This window comes from Kryptolebias marmoratus, linkage group LG24, assembly GCF_001649575.2.
Source record: "Kryptolebias marmoratus isolate JLee-2015 linkage group LG24, ASM164957v2, whole genome shotgun sequence".
Lineage (NCBI taxonomy): Eukaryota > Metazoa > Chordata > Actinopteri > Cyprinodontiformes > Rivulidae > Kryptolebias > Kryptolebias marmoratus.
In genome coordinates, this window is record NC_051453.1 from 13,323,747 (window position 1) to 13,345,989 (window position 22,243).

The following is a 22,243-nucleotide window of genomic DNA, read 5'->3' on the forward strand; positions in this document are numbered from 1 at the left end:
AAACTCCCTCTGTCTGCGTTAAATTAAACAGTTGGGGCAATTTCAGAAACAAGTAGGAAGTAAGGCAACTTTATGGGACCTACATAGGGAAAATTGGTATGTTACAACAGCAGTGCAGCTTTCTGTAATCTATACAAATAAACTTTGAACGAGCTATAAAACACATAAAAATATATTTTGAATAAACAGCAGAATTCCTTGAAGGAAGACATGTCGCCTTGCATGTGTCGGGGATGAAGCTCAGCTACTACCACATTAAATGAGCTCATTAGCTGCAAAGAAATGACCGAATTATGGCTTTTTTGTGTTTGATTAGCTGTGGTGGCCATGTTGACTCCAAAAGTTTAACAGCTGTCCGTCCAATAATTCACCTATTTTCTGAGTTTCATTCAAATCTGTTCAGTGTATAAACACACGCAACTGTGGGACTGTCTGCCTTTTATGGCGGAGGGTGATAAAAATCAAACAAATATTATATATAGCCTGGTTATATTATTATTCTAAAATCATTTCAGGGCTAGCAGCCAAAATACAAACCTGGAACCAAATTTAGCTGAAATAATAAAGCTAAAACAATTTATTAGTTGACAGAAGAGCTTCTAATATATTATTAGCTCATTACACAAGCATGTTAACACAACTGTAAAGTATTCGCTGGGTTATGTGTAGATAATAGAGATCAAAATAGATTTTATCTGTGAAAATACGTCAGACTGAGTCAGTACTTTGTGTGTAAAATGCTTAGTTGTAATGTAATAGCCATCTACGCTTTCCAACTATGAACTGAAGCTAAACAACATTTAAGTAAAAGAACATTTTACTTTTATGTTTCCAGGCTTTTTTAACCTGAGCCAGTACATTTCAGGGAACCCATTTATGTTGGAAAACAGGTCAACATAAAGAGCAAAGACATGACCATTACAGAAGCCACTATGAAACACTTTTCATAGTTTTCCAATTATCTCTTTTGATAAAAGCAGAAATATTGGGGGCTTCAAGCTAAAATCGTACATGCAGCTAAAATAAAAATTCAGCATTGGCAGGAAATTCCTTCAGTTTCGTCTAATTTCGCTTGACATTGCCGTCGCTTTTTCTGCCAAATGTCCTGCTGGAGCCACTGCCAGCTCCTTGAGTGCTGGGTGGGACATCTTCCTTCATGCATACAGCAGTAGGTCATCTCGTGGGCTCCAGCCAGGCCAGCAACGAGCAGTCGTCTAAGGGCTCAGCCACCTCCAGCAACACTCTGTCATCATTCATAAAGCACTTAGTGCAAACCACATGCCTCGGCAGCATAGCGGCAGGTTATGTGTTGGCATTCCTGATATAGTTGCTGAATATTTGGGAAGGTGATTGGCCGGCTTCGTTTTTAAAGACGCATCTGTTTCCAAGAGTCTGGGTATGCAGCCCGTTTCATTAGATTACTGTCAACTGGGCGAAGGTTAAGTCATTTAATCACTAGCTTTAAGTTTTGCATTAATATTTCAGAGAAGTGTATAAATATTAAACATGGTCCTTACCGCTTTTCAGTATGCAAGGGTAAAATCATGATTTCATTTAACCTATTTCCACTTTTACTGCCACAGCTTGAAAAACACTTTGTTCTAAGATTAAGACATTTTATACTTCTATCAATACTTAAAAGGCTTAATTTTTTCATTGTTGTTGCCTTTTTTTTTTAGATTTAGATTATGATCATTTATCAAAAGGTGTGTTAATATAAAACTAATCTTTTAGCAAGTAACCCAAACATCTAAATATTTATTACCACAATTATCTTCACACTTGTGCCTTCTAAAAAAAAAAAAAAAAAGGCTGACGCAATCAAGCTACAATTTTTAAGCTGCTCCGTCTGAGCCTGACATAATCCACTGCAATCAACTTTCAAATTAATAAAAACATCCGTTTACAAGTTTGTGTGACAGATGAACACGTTTTTTTTTTTTTCAAATATAACCTCGGGGTAACATTAAAATCCTTCGCTCATTGTGTGTAAACGCCAAAGTTACTGCAGTTGTATTCATCGTGTCTATGTGTTGGCCTTAACGCACACGGATTGTTGACCTAAGATTAGTACGCGGACCGTTCCGTGTGGGGAAGCCCACGTTTCCACACGCCTGGCCCGTCTCCTCCTGTGCGTGTTCGGACTAAACTGCTCCTCTGGGTATGGCGAATCTTGTGGCGAGCGGTCCGGCATGTAGCGCCTGCTTTGATTGAGACATCACAAAGCGCGAGGCATTTTATTGGAAAGTTTTAAGACTTCCAGGAATGGAGCAACTGTAAATAAAGGGCTTTGGATGCATTTGATCTAACCCTTGTTTTTTCTGCAGCATGTCGGGCCCCCTCTTGTCTCCTGGCATGAAGGCAACGGGGACGACGACTCCTCCTCCCTCCCTGCTGGAGAAACAGCGCGTCCACGCTCATCACAAGCCCTACCCTCACTATCACCATCATCAGTCCGCCAACGACGGTAAGGCTAACCCAAACATCAGAGACTGAATGTAATCGAACTTGTTCCAGGAAGTCTGCGCTGGCTTGAATGTAAACGTGCTCACTGTTGTTTCAGTCTAATATCCTTAACCGTTTCCTGTGGCAGGTGATTTAGAAGTGTGTCTGATACATTTACATCCCTCCCTCTGACAGTCACTTAAATATAACTCAGTTCCACGCACTTGGAAATGTTTTCTGAATGCGTCCTGAAGATGCTGGAAATCTTGCAGAATCGCCCAACAAACTGCTGGCTCATGAATTCAGCCGCCTCTCTCAGTCTCAGCTGTCACTCCAGAGCTCTTTTTTTTCCCCTGCTCTCCCTAATGCACTAAACACTGTTTTTCCTGTAAAGATCTACACATGGACGTCTCTCTCTAACCACGACTGTGGTCAGGGAGTTGCGTAAAAGTGCTCCAAGAAAGGCTTGGTTGCCATTATCAAGACTCCTGTGGTTGATTCCAAGTACAAATGGGGACTATGGAGACAAATGGAACACAGTATGTGGTTGGCAGCGTTAGGACAAGCACAAATATAGCATTGTCATAATTTGAGCTTCACATTAAGTTAAGCCGGATGGTGCGGATGCTCACAGACATTGGGAACAATCACCCATAGATGCTGGTGGCAGCTGATCAAGTCTGGCTTCTGCTTTTCTTTTTTTTTTTTTTTACTCCCCACTCTTCTACATCAACCTCGTTTCCTAGAATATCAAGCCAGCTTTCAGAGCTGCTTCCATTTTGGAGACTCCTACAGGATGGAGCAGGCGGTCGGCGGTGTCCACGTCCCAGGAGATTCTCACACCTACACCTCCCACCAGCACAATGGCTTCCACATGCCGACCAGCAGCACCGGCTCTGCAGGTGAGGACGCCTCCTACTCTGGATAATAATATCATTAACATCTAATGGAAGCATTCCGATTTAAAAACTTGCCCTTCATCGTGCCTGCTGCAGGTTTTAGTTTGACCCAGGAGCTGCAGGGGGGCGCCGGGTGCCAGTTCTCTTCGAGCCCAGAGGACAGCATCTTCTTCCAGGTGGGCAGCTTCGACCGCAGCTTGAGCCACGTGTCCTCCGTCTACACAGAAACATGAGGCGGCGCTTCACAGAAACTACTCTGCGCTCCAACTTTCTCCACTTGCATCTCCACACTCTGAGGTCACCTGCTCTGAAGTCCTCGCCCAAAATAAAATACAGCTCAGGATGTAGGCGGGTTACTCCTACCTGTGCACCTGCAGCTAAATCCAATATACTATATAACAAATAAAGGTGTGGTAATTACAGCTTAATGAATGTTAAAGTTGACAGTAATCCTTTAAATGCATTTTATATAAAACTTACATTACAGTCATAACTCATCATCACAAGCTGTTTTTGCCTACAAAGGAATTATCTTTATTTACCTAAATTTTAAGGTAAATAATCCAGAATTAAAAGGAAATCCAAGAGTTAAATTCAGCATATTTTAATGTCAAAACAAAATATTTAAGGGCAGCTGCACTGATTTTCTGTTTTTTTTAAAAATCAAATGTATGACTGTCTGGATGGAAAGAAACAGTCTTTAATTTTTTTTTTTTTTTTACCATCTGAACTTCAGCTTCCTTTGACACAAACCCTGGGTAGAATTTTTATAAAAAGTATCTGAATTAAGAGCATTTAATTACATTCATTCCAGTATTCGCTGACCACCTCTTTTGGCCAGTTTGTGGTAAACTTACTTGGCAAAGTTCTCATAATAATAAAAAATAAAAATCTTGTTGAATCGGTGCTACAACCTTGTAACTTACAGTAACATCAGACAGACATCTTCATTTTAAATGTGTGAATTTCAAACACTACAAACTCCTCTTGATTGCAATTTTTTTAATATCTCTTATCTACAACTTTCAATCTGTTTTAGACTGAAGTGTAGAAAAGAATATATCATTTTGCTGTGATGTTGTAGCAGTGTAAAAAACAAACAAATTGCTTTTTTGTTCCTTGGGTTTATCTTTGTTGGAGGGTTTTGGCTTTTTCGCTCTGCAATAATGCAGAGAAACCAACCTTCTATTATTATTATTATTATTATTATTCTAATGTGTATAAATGTACAGTTTGTTTACAGCAATCATTTGAATGTTTGTCATTTCCCAGTTCAAGAAATAAATAATTGAAGAACTGAACTGTCTTTTTTTGCTCCCATGAGTCAAATACAATAAAAACCTTCAGTTACTATGGGTAGATGGTGCCCTCTGGTGGACAAACCAGATACTGTAGCTGGAGATTGTTTTCTCGTCTGTGTTAGATCATGCCTCATTTCTGCTTCTTCCTGTTAAAGTAGCTAATGTAGATAATAGAGGATGATGAGGTTGATGCAGTAACCAAACACCTTTGCATTCATAGAGTCGGGGAAGTTGCTCGTGCACAGGAGGACAGTTCAAATCAGAATAAGCCTTTTGTTTTTCCACATCCACCTTTAGTTTTTACTCACCAGCTGCAGGTACCTCTGCATGTGAGGGCCAATTACTAACAGACCGTAGTAAGAGTACATGATGTTTACCAGGCCGATGAAGAACACTGCAGGATGGGGTATCAGAAAAGCTCATAACTTCCAGCTTAATATTAAAGCAGATTCAGATATTATATAAAATGCATGTTAAAGTGAAATTAGAATGCAAAATCATAAAAGTTTGTGCAGTCTTGTGTGCACAAATGAAATACTTGAGATCTGCGTGTACTACATAAAATCTTGTAATTGTCTTAAATTGCCACAGAGCCTTTAAATGTTATAGTGCAACTTATTAGCCTGGGTTGGTTTGAGGATTTTAATGGGATTAATTATTAAGTCTGGATAATTACAGTCAGCCTACACAATCCTCCATATTTAATTCCTACCCACCAGCTGAAGATCATGCTGCTGTGAGGGTAAACATGAAGGAAAGTCTGCTGACCATTGTTCTTCCTCTAGATGAAGAACAGCTGCTCGAGACGAGAGGAGTTTTAAACACTCTGCATTTTTATAGACCCTCAAACAATCGATGATATGCTGAACAAACAGTGTCACTGAGCTCCATAACCTTTAAGGAAAAACCACCAGCAAACTCCGGCCATCTGCATAGAGGGAACAATAAGCATCCAAAACCAGTTAATGAATATTAAACTAATAATAAAAATCAACTCTTAGGGACATATGTTTCATAAAGCCTGTAAAATGTCAAACCTAAACGATCCAAGAGTTTCTGACCCTCATTGCCAGCGGACTAGTGCTGTAATCTACAGGCTAGCTATTTACAGAGCTGTAAACTCTTTAAACAAAAACAGAAAACATCTGATTCTTTGAAACAGGGTGTACATGTAGAAAATTTACATTTTCAGCTTTTGAAATATCAATAGTCGTCATTTTTTCCTGTAGGAAATGTTAAACAATGTTTTGGAGCTTCACCCATTCATAAAAACAACTCAGTGTAGGTATTTTATTTTACATATCTACTTTAGAGCACACTGGTATAAAAAATAATTTTAAAAAACTTCAGCTACATGTTTGATTGTTTCTTACATCATCTGTAGTTATGAAGTGTTGATAACCAAATTACTCCCAGGAAGATGAGGGACACCGGGACAGCAGCCAGGAGTTTGTCCTCCTGACTGAGGGGATGAGAGCGCTTTGGATCAGGGCAGATAAAAAAAAAAAAAAAAAAAAAAAAAAAAAAATCACAGGAAATTTAAACTGACTTCACTTCCCACAACATTCACCAACATGTTTTGGTTTGTTTGCTTAAAACAAGTCATTCCAGTTCGTGCAACCTGCTTTCCCCAAATCTGACGCTTGTTTTATTATGCATTTGGCTGCTTTTCCACTCAATTTTCAGCCCAGTTCCTGACTGGAGGAATGTTTTTTTTTTGTTTGTTGGTTAAGCCACTTAACTTTAATCGTTCAATCACTCGGACATAAAAAGGCTCCTAAAGTTGAAGAAGAACACAGACACATAACAGACAGCGTAGCACTTTGTTCCTGGCACAAACTGTTCCCTTTTTTTTTTTTTAAATTGAAGCTCTAAAAAATACCTCAGACAAAACAGCTTAAAAAAGGTACTCATCGCAAACTAAAAACACTGAAGTTTGAAAGACTACTCCTGTGGTTCTCCAGATATACTGATATGCACTGAATGTAAACAAAGCACTCGGGAAAGCTCGGGTCACATGACTGACATTACATTAGGCCGGGTTAGTGTAGTCTGGGTAGGTAAACAAATATGACAGAATCGGACAAGTGTAGCATAGAGGAGACGACATTTAGGTGGAAATATAAGAGTGAATCTGCTGCTAAACGCAAAGAAAAAGAGATCAAGACAGACAGCTGTCACGAATAAAAAGAGCTCTGCATTCAAACACTTCTTCTAGAATTTAAGTTTTTAACTTGGACGCTGCCACTGCTGACCTGTTTTCAGTCACTCTAGCTGTGTCCAAAGACCACTTGGCTAATATTCAACAGGACACATCAACCATCGATACAAGAAAAACATTTTGTTTCTTACATTTCATGACTTTGCAATGACTGATCAGCCACTGAGGATACTTTCTTTTACTCTCTCAGTCACTGAGCTCACTGTGCACAACTGGGCTGAAAAGGAATTTACAAAAAGTAAAAAGAAGCCAAACTTTAAAATAAAACTTTGAAAATTACATTCAGAAACCAGAATACGTACTGACCACGAACACCAAATGATTACAAAATCCTAATGTATAAAGATATTATGGATGTCTTATGAAGTTTTGCAGAGTTCTGCATTTAAGCAGAAAAAGCTAAATAAATGAAAGTGATCATCATACCTCCATTCACCACTTTCCTCTGGTGCAGACAGGACGCTGTGCCACACTGAAGCCACCTAACATAAGGGAAAAGAAAGAGTTTGTCTAAAGCAGCACCTGATTTGAATCAATGGTTGATTAACAGGCCTCTGCAGAACATGAAGAGGTAATTTAACCACTGAAGCAGGTGTGTTGGAGCAGGGAAACAAGTAACACATGCAGGATGGTGGCCCTCAAGGACCAGGACTGGAGACCCCTGGTCTAAAGAAAACAGATCTTAAGCTTTTTTTTTTTTTAAAAAAGGTACCAAATCTGCTCACTGACACTTGCCTTCTATTCAGCCTGTATTTAGGCATCAAGTTTCAGTGACAGGGTGAGAAAACCTTTTCGACAAAGACTCTGTCAGATCATCTCTGACAAAGGACAACTCTGGAGCAGGGCCAAACAAAGAAACGGGAGCGCAAGAAAATGTCCCGCTGAAAGACTTCCCCTGAGCTAGGTGCACCAAATAAAGCAGAGGGATCCTCTAAGCTTGCAGTAATGACTGTTACAGCACAGAAAACATCACTTCCTGTGGTTTTCTTTATCTGTAGAGGCATTTTCGGTGCACTAGAGGACGCTGCTACTCCTATTTTTTTTTTTTACTGTAATGTAAAAACTGGCTCAATATTTGACTCGTTTAAGTAAATAATATAAACTAGAGATGACAGATCTGGATTTTAAGAAGACTGCTGGTGAATTTACTGCAAGTAAACCTGAAACTGAACCCCAAAGACAACATTTACCCATTTTATTTACCCACAAACAGACATTTTTTCAACATATTTGGTGCAGTTAAGTGATAAAAAAATACTTTACATGAAAATATGATATCATAGCAAAAATCCACAATGCATGTTTATAAAAATACACCATCTACACAAAGTTGTTAAAAACTGTGGTAATGTACCAATTTAAAAACCGAGAAGAAAAGTGGAGCTTTGTAAAGATAAAAAAGGCACCATGCGGGACTTTAGAAACATCAACTATTTTCTTCTTTTACAGTCTTGAAGAAGGAACTGAGGGAGAGCTGTCTGCCTCCACTGTTAGCTGCAGCCAGCCTGGACCTTTTGGACGTCTGTAGTTTCTTGTCGTTCTTTAGCTTTTTGCCATCCTAAGTGGAAGAAATGACACAATAACATACAGCGAGTGAGGGGAAAATAATATATGGCACCGAGTATTAACAGATCTTTGCTTGCTGTGATTTAAAAAAAAAAAAAACTTCCAAATTTAATTAACATGCAGGTTACACTTTCAGCATGCAATTCAGCTATACTGTCAAAATTATCGTTTAAATAAAAGCATTCTCACGGCATCTCTCCAGCATGAATTATTTACTGTGAAGAGCTCAGCTGCACGTAACTTTTTTTGGATGCTGTTCTGTTTTGGTCTTGCTTGGGTTCAAATGATCTGGATTTGGTTTCATAGACCGTGGCGCAGCAGCAGCAGCTCTGCACGCGACGGCGCAATTAGAGACACGTTTTCCACCGCGACTCGACAGCAAAAAGCAGCGATGAGTCGAGCTCAGCTGGGCTGCGGAGCCCGGACACCCGAGCCTGAAAGTGTTTCCACACAGAGTGGAAACTATGTTATTTGTACGGGACTATAAACCATTTGAATTACAGAGACGCTTACCTTTGAGGCTTTCTCCTTTGAACTGTCCACAGAATCAAAAAGCTTCAAAATCTGCAAGGAGAGGCAACATGTCGCCCTTTTTACAAGTACGTACACGGATACAAATCATGTTTGTCATCTATCTGAAACAAACAAACTTAACTTTAAATGCACTGATAAGAATGTCCCTTCTTTTAAAACGCTACTTGTCAAATCCTGGTCTTGGAGAGCCACTGTCCTGCATGTTTTAGATGTTTCTCTGCTCTTCAGCAGGTCATAGGGTTCTGCAGAAGCCTGCTAATCACTCATGAATTCAAATCAGGTGTGTCAGAGCAGAGAAACATGTGAAACATGCAGGTCAGTGGTGTTTTATTGATAATTTGACACATGGGAAATGATGAAGATCAGCAGGTAATGATCTGAATCTGTCCACAAACAAGTGAAGCGTGATTTTGGAAACAGGACAGACCTCATCAAACAGCCTCACAAAGGAAAACAGAAAGCGCCGACCTTTTTCAGTCCTGTGGACACAGCAGCTTCCTGCAGAGCCGCCCTGTGGAGCCACTGTGTCCTGTCGGTCTGCGTGTGCGTGTCGCTCTGCGTCAGCCGCAAACCGTAAACCACATAGGTCTGGTGAATGTGGGAGAAGATGTGCACGACCTGAAAACGGTCGGTCGCATCAGCGTCAACATCAGCACGGCTACAGAAACGGCTCGTTTTGTTACAAAAGCGGGCCGGACAGATCCCGGCTGAACACTTACCTCTCCGACGTACTGGAGGAGGCTTTCGGTCAAACGAGTTCTCAGCACCGAGCTGATCTCGTCGCACAGCGCCCTCTTCTGTTTCACCTCAGAGCTTTCCTCCTGCAGCAGAAGACTCGGAAACTCCCATAAACCTGCCAGCAAACCTGAAAATACACAGTCGGCTGATAAATATTGAAATTAATCATGCAGCTCAGCCATGAAGATGTGCTTTCACTCATCAGTGTGTTTCTATGACTTTAAGTAAACGTGGATCCACCACTGATGGGATTTAAAACCATTAAGTGATTGACATGAAAGACTCCCGTTTCTCACTGATTGGAAAGTTTAAATCCAGTTTCAGGCTAAAACTGAATGAAGTCCGCCGCCAGTTGTTGACCAGAGCAAACCGATGAGGTTTAAGCAGCGAGCACCGAAGGAGCGCCGACCTTTGTTTGGTCTCTGTGTGAGCAGGAACTCCTCGTCTCCCTCCTCTCCGGGCCTGGTCACCACGCAGGTCAGAGTTCGCTCCACTCGAGGAGCCTTCTTGGCTGGCTTCCTGGGAAAGTTCTGGACGCCCAGCTCGTCGTCCCACGGCTCAGAGGGACACAACGAGCACGCCCCGCTGTTCACTGGGAGTAAAGAGGAGACGGTGAAATCCGGAGTACACCGATTTCCATAAACCATGAAGTGGGACGAGGAGGAGGAGGAGGGCTTACTGCAGTCTTCTATGTCAGGAGTCGTCGTGTCCATCTTCCCCAAAAGCTTCTTAGAGTTTTGTTCCTGTTTGAAGTGAACCTGCGCAGATACACAACGTAAAACAACTCAAACAACACAACTCAAAATAAGGAACTCAGGCCATTTATTGTAAACGTGTTGGTTTAATTTTAGATTTAAAAAGGACTTTCAGAAACAATCCACTTCCGAGCTTGTGCCCACCTTGCGATATGAGCGACAGTGCGACTGGACAGGACACTGGGAGCACAGTGAGCCTTTGGGGGTGCAGACCCGCGCTCCTAGCTCCATCATGGCCTGGTTGAAGTCCCCGGGTCTCTCTCGGTCCACCAGCGAATTGGCAAGATTCCTGACAAAACCAAAACCCAATAAAGCTTGGATCGCAGCGGCATCCCTCCAGCTTAAAGCCCTGTTATTTGCAGGACCTCTTGGGAGCTTTTGGTTTGGAGGGTTCTCTCACCAAAGAGCCTCCGTGACGGCTGGACTTGTGCTGTCTGCTCCGATGGCCCTCAGGCGACACAGCACGCGGATCACGTTGCCATCCACAGCTCCCGTAACCTTAGCAACAGGGTTCAGGCTAGTCATCAGTGATAAATGAACCAAATAAAAAAGCTAATAAGTATAATTAGATCAGTATATATGGGGACACCTAAATAGCTTTTACAGTTCTGTCACTGATATGCTTTTTATGCCTTTAATACAAATTATTACAAAAAGTCCATGGACACGGTAAAAAAAGAGACTTTCCTGCTTTGTGATGCTTTGCTGCGACTTTACTGCAGCTGTCTTTAGATGCTGTTTGTTTTGTGTTTACTTTTCCTTTACAAAGTAAAATGCAGAACAATCAGTTTGAAATAAGGTGACAGCAGAACATTCCACAACCGCCTGGGTTGCTCTTGCATTATGTTTTGGCTCCCTTTAAAGAACCATCCAATCAGCACTGCAGAATCTGTAGCCTACATTCATCTGACTGCTTCTGTCACATCATCAATAAACATCGCTGAGCCACTGGAGGCTATGCATGTAATCTCAGTTCATGTGTTATGCGATTTTCGTTTCAGGGGTCAAATTCTTCTTTTCACTCAGACAGAGCTTGAACTTCATCTGTCCAAAAATCTTGTTTCCTTTTTTTTTCTTGCCAGTCTAATTACAGACCTTTAATCTATTCCATTTTCTAGGATTACAAATGGTTTCACACTTGTGGTGGCTCCTTGACATAACCAAACGCTACACATCTGTTCGTTTTAAGTAATGATGTAACTAGTTCAAAGATTAAGCACTTTTATGATTAAAAAAAAGATATTAGCTTCTCTTAACCAACCTGTCCCAGAGCAATAGAGCCAACAGCTGCAGCGGTGTAGCGTCCCACGCCAGGCAACTGTTTCAGCAACTCCTCAGCCGTCTGCGGCATCTGTCCCTTCAGCTCTGTCACCACCTGAAGCAAAACAGTCGACAAGATAACACTCAAAGACCTGCTCTTAAACAAACCAGACAAATAACACCATTTGAACTTATATTACTAAGCAGAGTTATGGAAAATGGTGGATAAAATGAAAGAAATGAAATGAATGTTTGCCAAAAATCCAGTTCTGAGCTACAAAAGTGTCTGATGATGCAGGAGACGGCGATGACCTTCTGAGCTCCTTCATGCAACCTTTTTCCACGGGAGTAGTAGCCAAGGCCTGCCCACATCTGGTTTACCTCCTGCACGCAAAAAAAATCAGTGCAAATAACAAATAGCACACATTTATCCACATGCACTGATTTAAAAAAAAAAAAGCATTACCTCTAACGTGGCAGCTGCAAGATCCTGGACTCTGGGCCACTTCTGAAGCAAAATACAGAAGCTAAGTTACAGATCATTTATTTTAATACAGCACAAAGACTTCAAGCAGAAAAACTGTACAAAATGCCAACCTTCATCCATCTGTTGTAGTAGTCTTTTACTGTGGCAACTTGGGTCTGCTGAAGCATTATTTCTGAAACCCACACTGAAAAATAAACAACAAAGAAAACCAACAAGTTACACTTTAACATGAAATAAGTTCTTAAAGAGTGTGTGGAGGAGTTAAAGATGTTTATTTCTCTATGTTGCTTACCTGCATATGTCCTGATGTTGATGTCAGACTCTGTCACAGCCTGCAGGAAATATACATACAATCCACGTTCATATCACTTCATGTATACATACTGTCTATCATCAAGAGCATCTATGTAGAGAAAAAGAAACAATGTTTTAGATACCAAATGATACTCACAGATTTTATTTTTACTAACCCTACAAACTGAGTTAACCATAACTTATGTGTCACAATAAGAAAAGCACAAATCTTTCCATTTAGGTGCAGAATTTTTGAAAGCCACTGCGCTCTACATTTGAGTTTGCTGTATGGAAACATTGCAGTTTGCCTATTCTTAGCAAAAATATACATAAAGCGCCAGGAGGAAATTCACAAAGCTGTATAGAGGTGGTGGTTAGAGCTGTCACCTCCCAACAAGAAGGTTGCAGAATTGCTTCCCAGCCTGGGGCCTTTCTGGGTGGAGTTTGCATGTTCTCATGTGGGTTTACTCCGCGTACTCCGGTTTCCTCCCACAGACCAAAATCATGCATGTTAGGTTAACTGGTGACTCTTAAATTGTCCCTAGGTGTGAGTGAGAGCATGAATGGTTGTTTGTCTCGTTTGTCTCTATGTGTCCCTTTGATGGACTGGGGACCTGTCCAAGGTGTCCCCCGCCTCTCGCACAGTGACGGCTGGAGGTAGGCACCAGCTCCCTGCGACCCGAAATGGAGAAGCAGGCAAATATGGCATTAACCATAGCAGAGGATGCAACTCCTCAGTTTAACATTTAGGATAGTTTTGTACAGCCACAAAAAAGAGATGTTACATGCAAATAAACAACAACCAAAGCAGATAATATTGTGTCAAATGCAATAACCATACAGTGGAACTGGAACATCAGTATTCATAGTTGTGATGCATCTCTAATGTATTTAAAAAGAAAAAGAAGTTAAACATAAGAGTTTCTTTTAATTTTACCAGAGTCCTCCATGGCAGCTCTCTCTTCTCCTGGTCGTACCAGCTCAGGAGCTGAGAGCGCAGCAGCACAACATCAGCAGGATCACAGAAGGTGTGGGGGGAGGAAGATGATGATGATGATGGGGCTGCATCTGGAAGTAAACACACAACTCTCATTCAAGCCAAGCACACCGATCACAAATAAAATACCAAGACCCCATGAAGCCTGGATGACTTAAATGCCACGATTTTAAATTCTTGAAAAGAGGGAAGATAGCAGATAAAGTCAGTGTTTCAGTTCAGAGATGACAAAGTTTGTTTTTATAGTCTTTTTTCATCTGTGCAGCTGTTAAATCCACAGTTCTGACACTTGTGTTAATAAAGCCAGATACTGTTTATTAGACACTGTGCCATCTTGCAAAATAACGTAAACAAACACTCTGACTGTCTTATTATTATAAAATTAGCAGCGTACCCTTTTCAACAGGTGGCTTTTTTCGCTTCCGGGTCGGAACTATCGTTGCTACCGTGTCCATTTGGGCTCTTTTACCCCTAAGTGCCGCTGAAGGTAACCTTCTCATTATTAAATACTTAATAATCCGCCTTTGTCCGCTCACCAGAACCAGAACTGATTTAACTCAACTCCCGCCAGCTTCAGAAGGGAAGGCGCTATTTGTCCAATCAGCTGTAAGGATACTAGAAGGTGCGTCTGACGTCATTTCCGGTAATATGTTTCGTCCAGCACTCTAAATACCTCCGACCCTAGATTAAAAATTAATAGTTTTAGGAGAGAAATTGATGAAGAACCAACTATATCAATAAATAATTTAAAAAGTTATATAAATTAAATAAATAAAAAGGTGAATTAAAATAAAATGTATACATTAAATAATTTTGTTTAAATAAAGAAACAATAAAAAGGGAAAACAAGACAAATGAATACATCTCTAAAATGTAAACAACAAAGAAATAATAAGGAAATGAATTAAACAAGAACATTGAAAATTGAAAAATAAGTTTAATAAACAGAAATAATTACAGAGAAGTTATTAGTTAAAAATAAAATACGATTTTTGTCACATTTTCTAGCATAATAATTTAAAGTTATCTATTTATCTATCCATCCATCTATTTATTAAGAATAGGTGCAAATTGTAAAACTAGATAGATTTTTTCTGCTTTTTTCTCATTTCAGAGATGCTTATTTTTTTAACCCTTCGCATGTTAAAATGACCTCCTAAATAACAACACAATCAGCCCAAAGATGGACAGGTGACCTGTCCAGGGTGCACCCTGCCTCCTCTGACCTCTTGACCTCTGGAGATAGGCACAAGCTTCCTGCCACCCTGAAAAGGAAAGAAGCAGTTATAGAAAATAGATGGATGTATATATTTACTTTTAACTTTACCAAAAATATATCGGTTACAAGCGTTTTCAAACTAAGTCTCAAGTTAAGGCCTAGATTTCATGAGCTCAGTTTGAGACAGTTCACATCTCACTTAGATTACTGTAAGTATTTCTGTATTTTCTCAAAGTTGTTTTTAATTGTGCTTCAGTTCATTTTATTGCTGATTTATTGCTAGTTGTTGTAAAACATGTTATTAAAATCAACTTTGACTTAATCCGACATGACTTGACTTGAAATAAGTTGTGAGTCATATTTTTTTTTTATTGTTTATTAAGGAGGAGCGCCTTTATGGGGGATTAGCAAAGTCTGTAAAATAAAAGGGACTTCTCCAACTTGTTCTTTCAGTGCCTGTGTTCATTTCGTTTTTCACAAAACCTGAGAGACCTCTCCACTTCTCATTCTTGCCTGATTGTTGAGGTAAGTTCAGCTTCATTCGTGAATGCATTGTGCAGCATTCATGTGGTTAAAAAAATGTGAACAAATAAATAAGAATGGATTTCACTCAACACAGAAGCAAAATATGGTTTGAATTTGTTCATTAAGAATCTGAATGTTTGGTCATGTACTTTATTTTGCAAAGAAACAGGCTGGTTCCTTAGAAAAATAACTGTTTCCCCTTTTTTCCCCAGAGAATAGTTCTATTAAAATGAATGGAAATATGTTTTTTGTCTGTGCCCTTCTTTGGAGGATCAGTTTATCCAGCGGTACGTTAACTATTTATTTTTCATGCAGTTGTAGTGTTGCTTTATTCTGCCAAGCAACATGACCCTTCTTCATACTCTCCAGTGTCTCCCAAATGTAGATTATAGTTATTTTGTCTTGTTTTGTCAGCAGAGAAACATAAAGTGTTCAGATAATTCAGAATGTGCAAAATAATATGTAAGATGAACGCCTATCAAACATTATTTTTGTAAAATAAGATCCTGTTTTTATTAGAATGAGCAGATTTTTGTTGACACATAGAGAACAAATGATTCATTTTCATTTATGTCGACTAAAGTTGGCTTTTACGTTTCCTTAAGGTCATGAAGACGGTTTTGTTAGACTGGCAGGAGGGCAAAACAACTCAGAGGGTCGCGTGGAGATCTTTCATGACGGAGAGTGGGGGACACTCTGCGACGACAGCTGGGACATAAACGATGCCCAAGTGGTGTGTCAGCAGCTCTATTTTCCGGGTGCAAAAGAAGTTCTCGGATCTGCTGCTTTTGGCCAGGGTAATACAAATAACTGTGTCAAACCCAAAGCAGCGTCGTGCTCTAATAAACAGCATTAAGTGAAGTTGTTCTTGTGTGAATCTATACCAGCCCTTTTTGGAGCGCCGTACTTCACAGTAGAAACTTCACTGGAAGTTTAAACGAGCCACAGGAAGTTAGACTTTACATGACTGAACTGGTATTTTGGTATCTTTATTGGTTTTTACACAATCACAGTTTAGGTTTGCGGATTTTGTTTGCAATTTTACCACAAAATGTTCAACATAATGTGATGTCATTTTTTCTTTTTTCCAGAAATGTTTTGTCTAAACATTTGAAACTGGTTTTGTGACAGGGACTGGAAACATCTGGATGGACGATGTAGGCTGCAGTGGAACGGAGATAGCCCTGCTCCAGTGTACCTTTCCTGGATGGGGAGTCCATAACTGTGGCCATTCTGAAGACGCAGGCGTTAGGTGTGAAATCTGTAAGGCAACCAGTTTCAGGAAGTTACCATGCGGCTGAATTAGAAGAATATCCACTAACATCACAAATCCTCGACACTCACCATGCAAATATTGATTTCTCTCAGGGTCAGAGGCATACGCAAGAGATGTCAGCAACGAGTATGTTCTGGACCACAATGCGTCCCTCTCTGATCAGCTGGGAGAGCTGTTTGACAGCGGACACGACTGTGACCTGGACATACAAGTGAGGGAGGACAGCAGCACTGTGGAGACCATCTGTGCTCACAGGATCATACTGTCTCTGAACCCAGATCTCAAAGCTTCACGGCCAGACTTCCACAGCCTCAGCATAGACGTCACACCTGACTGCACTCAACATGCCAGCACATTCATCAGGTGGGATTTTTATTTTCAGTCCATCTCCGACTCTACTCCTAACCTCAGGCATAAATAACTAAAGAAATGTCAACGTTTCAGATACTTCTACACAAGAAGAATGAAGATCACACGTCCCTCAGCCTATTGCCTTCTGAAGATGGCTTATGACTGGGGCCTGGCAGAACTTCAGAGCAAGGCTGTGAATATTCTCAGATCATTTCTGGCGGGCGATTCTTCTTTCCAGAGCCAGAGCTCCTTCTGCCAGCATGCGGTGAGTGTCGGTGACAAGGCTCTGCAAGACGTTTGCCTTCGCTACCTGGCGTGGAACTGCGAGGAGCTGATCCAGTCCCCAGCCTGGATCGAACTTCCACTCCACCTCGTCAAAACTCTTCTGTCCCGCTCGGACCTCGTGGTGCGCAACGAAACCATCGTCTTGCACGGGGTGAAGAAATGGGCAGCGGCTCGGGAGAATGCCACCATCCCCGGGGCTCTTCTCAAGCTCGTCCGCTTCCCAATGATGTCAGCTGAGGACTTGTACGAACTGGATGGTTCGCAGTTCCCTGACGGCAAGTTGCAGGGCTTTCAGTTCAACGCTCTGCCCGTGAGCAGGCTGCTCGCTGATCTGACGGCGGAGCAAACCATCTACACACCCCGGATTTACACCGCCAAACCGTGGAGCTTCACCTTCAGCATCCAGGAGATCAGAGCTTACAAGCATTCTGGTCTCTATATTACTGTGGGCCAGAGCACCAGCAGCCTGACATCCGATTTCAAGACTCCTGTTCACACCAGTACCTACTTTTCTTTTCTCAGCATACGCTGGAAAGCGAGGGTATTTATCAGTGACGAAGACTGCACAAGAGAAAGCGTCACCTGCTCCTCTTTGCCAGCAGTTAGTTTAAAGATTCAAGAAAGGCAGAATGATTTACTCGGTGAAATGGAGGCGCGTATTCGTTACAGGAATAAGCTCGTTCTCATGTGCGAAGGGAGGTACGTGTCTCATGTGGATGACTTTAACTCTGTGGACAGCGACGAACCTGTATTTGTCCCCGACACTGCAGAGCAAATCTACCCTTGCCCCTCAAAGGTGTTCACCTACCAGGTGGTGGTGACGCCTCAGTACTCAGCTGATTAGTTTTGGCATTCTCAAGAAAACTCTCAGAAAGAAGATAACCATATTATCAGATATTTACAACTCTTTAACAGACACTATAGGTGTTACACACTCTTTAGGTACGTTTATAGATTTTCTCTTTTAGCTTTTTTTGTGTGGGGGGTATGGAGTGTTACCTGAAGGCCAGCTGCACCAACATTTAACTGTAATGTCATGTTGTGTTTATAACAGCATCAATGATTTTCTCTCTTTCTGTGCTATATTGATTTATTGATAAAAAAACATTAAATCATTTGTTGATCAGTTCCGCCTATTTCACAGTCTTTTTTGTCACTTTTGGATAATTATAGAAGCGGAGTCTCCAAACCTTCCGAGGCTCAGTCATGGAGAGGAAGAGGTCATGTTTGGGAATCTTGGGGTCTCGTCTTTGCTTTTTACGGATGATTCTGTGGTTCTGTTGGTGTCTTCAGCTCAGGGTGAACTCGGGCGGTTTGCAGCTGAGTGTGAAACGGCTGGGATGAGAATCAGCTCCTCGAAGCCCGAGACCGTGGTTCTCAAATGGACAAAAGTCTTCTTTGACTACTTTTACTTTTTAACAACTGTTCTGTTACTTTTAGCTTTTAATTAGCTAAATCTAAATGTAAGATTTAGCTTTTAACTCGCCTTTTTTTTTTTTGCTACTTTTAGCTATAATTCTGCAATTAGAAGTTATTACTTTCTACTTTCAGCTACAGTTCTGCCATTTTTATTTTGCCCTTTGCTATTTTTAGCTATATTTCTGCAATTAGTAGCTTTTAGCTTGCTTTTTGCTACTTTCAGCTACAGTTCCACTTTTAGCTTGCCTTTTGCTACTTTTAACTATAGTTCTGCTACTTTTAGCCACCTGCTTACTTATTGTAGCTTTTAGCCAACCCTTTGCTGCTTTTAGCTACTATTACCTTTTAGCTAGTGTTCTGCTTCTTTTAGCTTTGACCTCTGAGTTTCTCTCAGCACTCCGGCTGCATTTTCACAGTGAAAGTAATTTCATTGGTTGATTTGGATATTTAATTTTTTCCCATGTTTTGCAGAGTTTGGCCAGCAGGTGGGGGTAATGAGCAGCCCCTCTGTTGGAGGTTTGCTGCCCTCCTCAGGCTACTTCCCGGTAAATGTTCTTCTTCTCGGAGATTAAAAAAAGGAGCCACTCGGTGTGGGGAAGAAAAAAAGAGCAAAAGTCGTATTTTCACACCACACAAAGTCACTTCATGTATGCGCCGTGCAGCCCTCCTCGCCCGGAGATGCCTCTCAGTCTCCTGGAGACACTTTTCAACCTGCGCCGAAGACAAATAACGGCGGCTTCACGCGCGCGAGGCGACACTTGATTTCTATTTTTCCGGAGGAAACGCTGATTTATCGCGAAATCTCCCAGCGGCTTTACGTACATCTGCGAGGGAGGGGGGGCATTCGTTTCGCTCCGCGGGGACTCCTCTCTGTCGTCCCTTGTTTGTTGTTTAGCTTCTCGGTGGCGATAACGGAGAGTAAATAAGAGGCAGGCGGCGCGGCGCGGCGCGTCGGGAGGACACGGGCAGAGTGACAGGGACGGGGAGAGAGGGAGAAAAGAAAGGGGAGGGGAGCTGACATTAAAGCAACACAACAAGGAAACTACGCTGCAGAGCCCACGGACGCCTTCATTTTATGTTTTTTGAATAATAGCCCGAGCTGGTGTGGCGACGTGCGCGAGCGAAAGCAAGCCCGGAGCTCCCCGGCTCACACCGCCTCAAGCGTCCCGGGAAAGAGCCGCTTCGGACCGGGTTCAAGGCGCCCTGACAGATATGGGTGAGGAGAATGAAAGAGGGCTTTAATTGTGATTCTGAGTGAAATTTACTGAGAGCGAGGAGGGGGGGGTGAGGCATACAGGCCTCTTCTTGCGGATAGAGCCGTTCCCCAAATGGGAGGTGAAGACAAAGACGAGCGCAGTTTAGGTGTAATTAATAAAAAGGACACTATTGGTAATTCACTGCAGGTTTCTTTATTGTTATTATTTTTATTATTGCTATTATCGAAGCAGGCTGCAGGCAGGAGGGATGCTGGCTGTCATTACAGTGAGGCTTACACTTGAAAGTCATTATCAGAAAAAGACTTTTACATGTGCAACTTTTATAAGAGAGGCTGTAGATGTGGTTTAAAAAATAGAAAGAAAAAGTGGATGTTCATTTTGTTGTCTGACCCGATGACCCCCCCCCTCTCTTTCTGTCTCTGTGTTTAAACCATGTGTGTGCTTTCAGAATCCGAACCACCGAGCTCCCCTCAGGTGGTGGAGGATGGAGGCGAGGAGGACGAGGAGGAGCTGAGCGGAGGAGAGGAGGCCGACTTTCGGGCCAGTTCGGGCCGGGGCTCCCTGCTGACCCGGAGGGGCATCACCCTGAGAGTGCTGCTGAAAGATGGCCTGGTGGAGCCGGGGGACGGCGTGCTGGCCATCCACTACCTGGTACTAACACATAAGTAATAAAAAAATACTACTACATATTATTTACGCTTCTCATTCTCTCTCCTGCTCCCCCAGGGCAAGAACTTTGTCGGTGACCTGTTGAATGATGGGAAAATCCGATGGGTGGAGACGGGGCAGATCTTTAACTCGCCCAGCGCCTGGGCGACGCACTGCAAGCGCCTGGTCAACCCGGCGAAGAAGTCCGGCTGCGGCTGGGCGTCCGTGCGCTACCGGGGCCAGAAGCTGGCCCAGTACAAGACCACCTGGCTGCACAAGTACCAGCCCAGCGCAGACATTGTGAGAGGAGGGCCGCAAGAGGCTCCGCTTCTCGCGTTCAGTTTTCGTTTTTTTTTACAGGACGTGTGCCATGAATGGTGATCCATGATTTGATTTTTAGCGCAAAAGGCCGGCGCCTGCTCCCAAACACATGCCGATCAAGCAGATTTGGTCATTTCTCGTGTTGGATGAACCAGATTTAAAAGTGCAAACATCTATAAACATACAACTATCAGGTGTCAGTTATTATCAGCCTAATAATGAGGCGAGTATTGTTGGGTTCAGGTAGACACTTCATGGCTCTCCTACAGACTTGTTCTCGGAGATAAAAGTTAGATAAATACTTGAAAGTGTGGTCCGTGGTTTGACTGTATTTACATTGTTTTAATTCCAGTTTAAACTGCGACCTTTTGAGCTTTAAGTCAGTATGAAAACAACAAGTTGTTGTGAAAAAAGAGCTGATTCTAAAAGGAAACGGTAAAAGGCAGGAAGAAGCCCAAAACCAAAATACGTACGTTTTGGCTTTGCGCTTCAACATAAAGATCCGTTTTCTAATCCGTTGTTTTTATTTCCCCACACCGCCAGAGTCTGGTGAGTGAGGAGGACGACGATGAGGATGACGAGGAAGGAAAGACAGCTGTGCAGGCGGACGAGAAGAACAAGAACAGCAAGCCTGGATTACACGGTCTGCCTACTCTTCTCGTTCGGCTTCTGTTCTGTTCCCCCCCTCCCTCCCTCAGAAGTTCATAATGTTCATCTTCGCTCTGCCGCAGATGTCATGGTTTCACGCCGGACTGACAGAGAGAGGATCCCCGTCAGGTACTGCTCCTTGGGCACCAGAGACGCTGCCAGGTACTAGTTGTTGTGCAGTTTAACTCCGTCTGCCCGGTCTGCTGTGCGTGAACAGACATTCGATCCTGTATCCTCAGAGATCCGCACACATTAGTGGAGCTGTCGGCGTTCTCGGCCATCAACAGATTCCAGCCGTTCAACGTGGCCGTCTCCAGTAATGTTCTGCTGCTAATGGTACGCGTTTACTTCTTATAAATGTGGATAGATGCTCAGTAGTTGAGCAGCAGAGTCGCTTACGTTGTTGGCCTTTATAGGACTTCCATTGTCACCTCACCACCAGCGAGGTGGTGGGATACCTCGGAGGACGATGGGACACCAATACACAGTGTGAGTCTTTGGAGATAAAGTACAAGTAGCTCAAACTGTATTGGTCCTCTTCAGCTTCACCTTTTGTATGCTGTGTTTTAGTGCTGACAGTCTTGCGGGCTTTCCCCTGCCGGACCCGGCTGGCTGACAGAGACTCGGCCTCTGCTGTTGAAGAGGAAGTAAGTTTAATCAACACTATTAGGATGAAACACCTTGTTTAAATATCCTTCCTGTAATCCAGTGACCAGCATCAGTATTGCATTGCAGAAAGACACATTCTCTGGTAGACATCAGTAAAGCTTAGAAGAATGTAATGTTTAGACCAGTCTACAAACAGGAAATGCCCCCCTCCTCCCCCCTCCTCCCCCC

The 22,243-nt window shown here is 42.2% G+C and overlaps 5 protein-coding genes across 5 annotated transcripts in view; 3 read left to right on the forward strand and 2 right to left on the reverse strand.

Annotated features, from left to right (window-relative positions):
* The window catches only part of LOC108230553 (zinc finger protein GLIS1), a 72,458-nt gene extending 67,817 nt beyond the window's left edge, over positions 1-4,641 (forward strand). The window contains exons 9-11 of the mRNA XM_017406876.3: positions 2,328-2,467; positions 3,192-3,347; positions 3,441-4,641. Coding sequence (XP_017262365.1) covers positions 2,328-2,467; positions 3,192-3,347; positions 3,441-3,577 — 433 coding nt within the window. The 3' untranslated portion in view covers positions 3,578-4,641. The remainder of the gene's footprint in view (positions 1-2,327; positions 2,468-3,191; positions 3,348-3,440) is intronic.
* Positions 4,642-4,775: 134 nt separating this feature from the next.
* elovl8b (ELOVL fatty acid elongase 8b) lies at positions 4,776-5,712 on the reverse strand. The gene is given in 4 exon segments (XM_037974301.1): positions 4,776-4,815; positions 4,817-5,039; positions 5,333-5,426; positions 5,707-5,712. Coding segments are annotated over 4 exon segments (363 nt in total).
* Positions 5,713-8,046: 2,334 nt separating this feature from the next.
* Positions 8,047-14,076, reverse strand: mutyh (mutY DNA glycosylase). The gene is made up of 15 exons (XM_017407113.3): positions 13,892-14,076; positions 13,438-13,568; positions 12,499-12,538; positions 12,317-12,390; positions 12,186-12,227; positions 12,032-12,103; positions 11,721-11,834; positions 10,860-10,957; positions 10,604-10,748; positions 10,384-10,462; positions 10,114-10,296; positions 9,686-9,831; positions 9,435-9,584; positions 8,946-8,996; positions 8,047-8,424 (listed from the first exon to the last, which is right to left on the reverse strand). Exons 1-15 carry the CDS (start codon positions 13,995-13,997, stop codon positions 8,293-8,295), a joined length of 1,563 nt encoding a protein of 520 aa, XP_017262602.1. The 5' UTR covers positions 13,998-14,076; the 3' UTR covers positions 8,047-8,292.
* A 2,284-nt stretch (positions 14,077-16,360) lies between these two features.
* Positions 16,361-18,027, forward strand: LOC108230614 (galectin-3-binding protein B). The gene is made up of 3 exons (XM_017406971.3): positions 16,361-16,504; positions 16,610-16,880; positions 16,962-18,027. Exons 1-3 carry the CDS (start codon positions 16,390-16,392, stop codon positions 17,995-17,997), a joined length of 1,422 nt encoding a protein of 473 aa, XP_017262460.2. The 5' UTR covers positions 16,361-16,389; the 3' UTR covers positions 17,998-18,027.
* Positions 18,028-19,516: 1,489 nt separating this feature from the next.
* Positions 19,517-22,243, forward strand: part of mpnd (MPN domain containing) — a 5,341-nt gene continuing 2,614 nt past the window's right edge. Inside the window, exons 1-8 of the mRNA XM_017406850.3 lie at positions 19,517-19,788; positions 20,238-20,440; positions 20,516-20,737; positions 21,302-21,401; positions 21,490-21,568; positions 21,646-21,742; positions 21,823-21,895; positions 21,977-22,053. Coding sequence (XP_017262339.1) covers positions 19,785-19,788; positions 20,238-20,440; positions 20,516-20,737; positions 21,302-21,401; positions 21,490-21,568; positions 21,646-21,742; positions 21,823-21,895; positions 21,977-22,053 — 855 coding nt within the window. The 5' untranslated portion in view covers positions 19,517-19,784. The remainder of the gene's footprint in view (positions 19,789-20,237; positions 20,441-20,515; positions 20,738-21,301; positions 21,402-21,489; positions 21,569-21,645; positions 21,743-21,822; positions 21,896-21,976; positions 22,054-22,243) is intronic.

What these genes read in the sequence shown, in the direction of transcription:
- mutyh (XM_017407113.3), bottom strand. Translation starts at nt 13,997, where the DNA reads ATGAGAAGGTTACCTTCAGCGGCACTTAGGGGTAAAAGAGCCCAAATG. An exon ending in GCTCTATTGCTCTGGGACAG is followed by an intron (nt 10,958 to 11,720) that starts GTTGGTTAAGAG and finishes CCTGTTGCTAAG; the next exon opens with GTTACGGGAGCTGTGGATGG. An exon ending in TCCTGACATAGAAGACTGCA is followed by an intron (nt 10,297 to 10,383) that starts GTAAGCCCTCCT and finishes CTTTACTCCCAG; the next exon opens with TGAACAGCGGGGCGTGCTCG.
- LOC108230614 (XM_017406971.3), top strand. Translation starts at nt 16,390, where the DNA reads ATGGACGATGTAGGCTGCAGTGGAACGGAGATAGCCCTGCTCCAGTGT. An exon ending in AGGCGTTAGGTGTGAAATCT is followed by an intron (nt 16,505 to 16,609) that starts GTAAGGCAACCA and finishes GATTTCTCTCAG; the next exon opens with GGTCAGAGGCATACGCAAGA. An exon ending in CATGCCAGCACATTCATCAG is followed by an intron (nt 16,881 to 16,961) that starts GTGGGATTTTTA and finishes TCAACGTTTCAG; the next exon opens with ATACTTCTACACAAGAAGAA.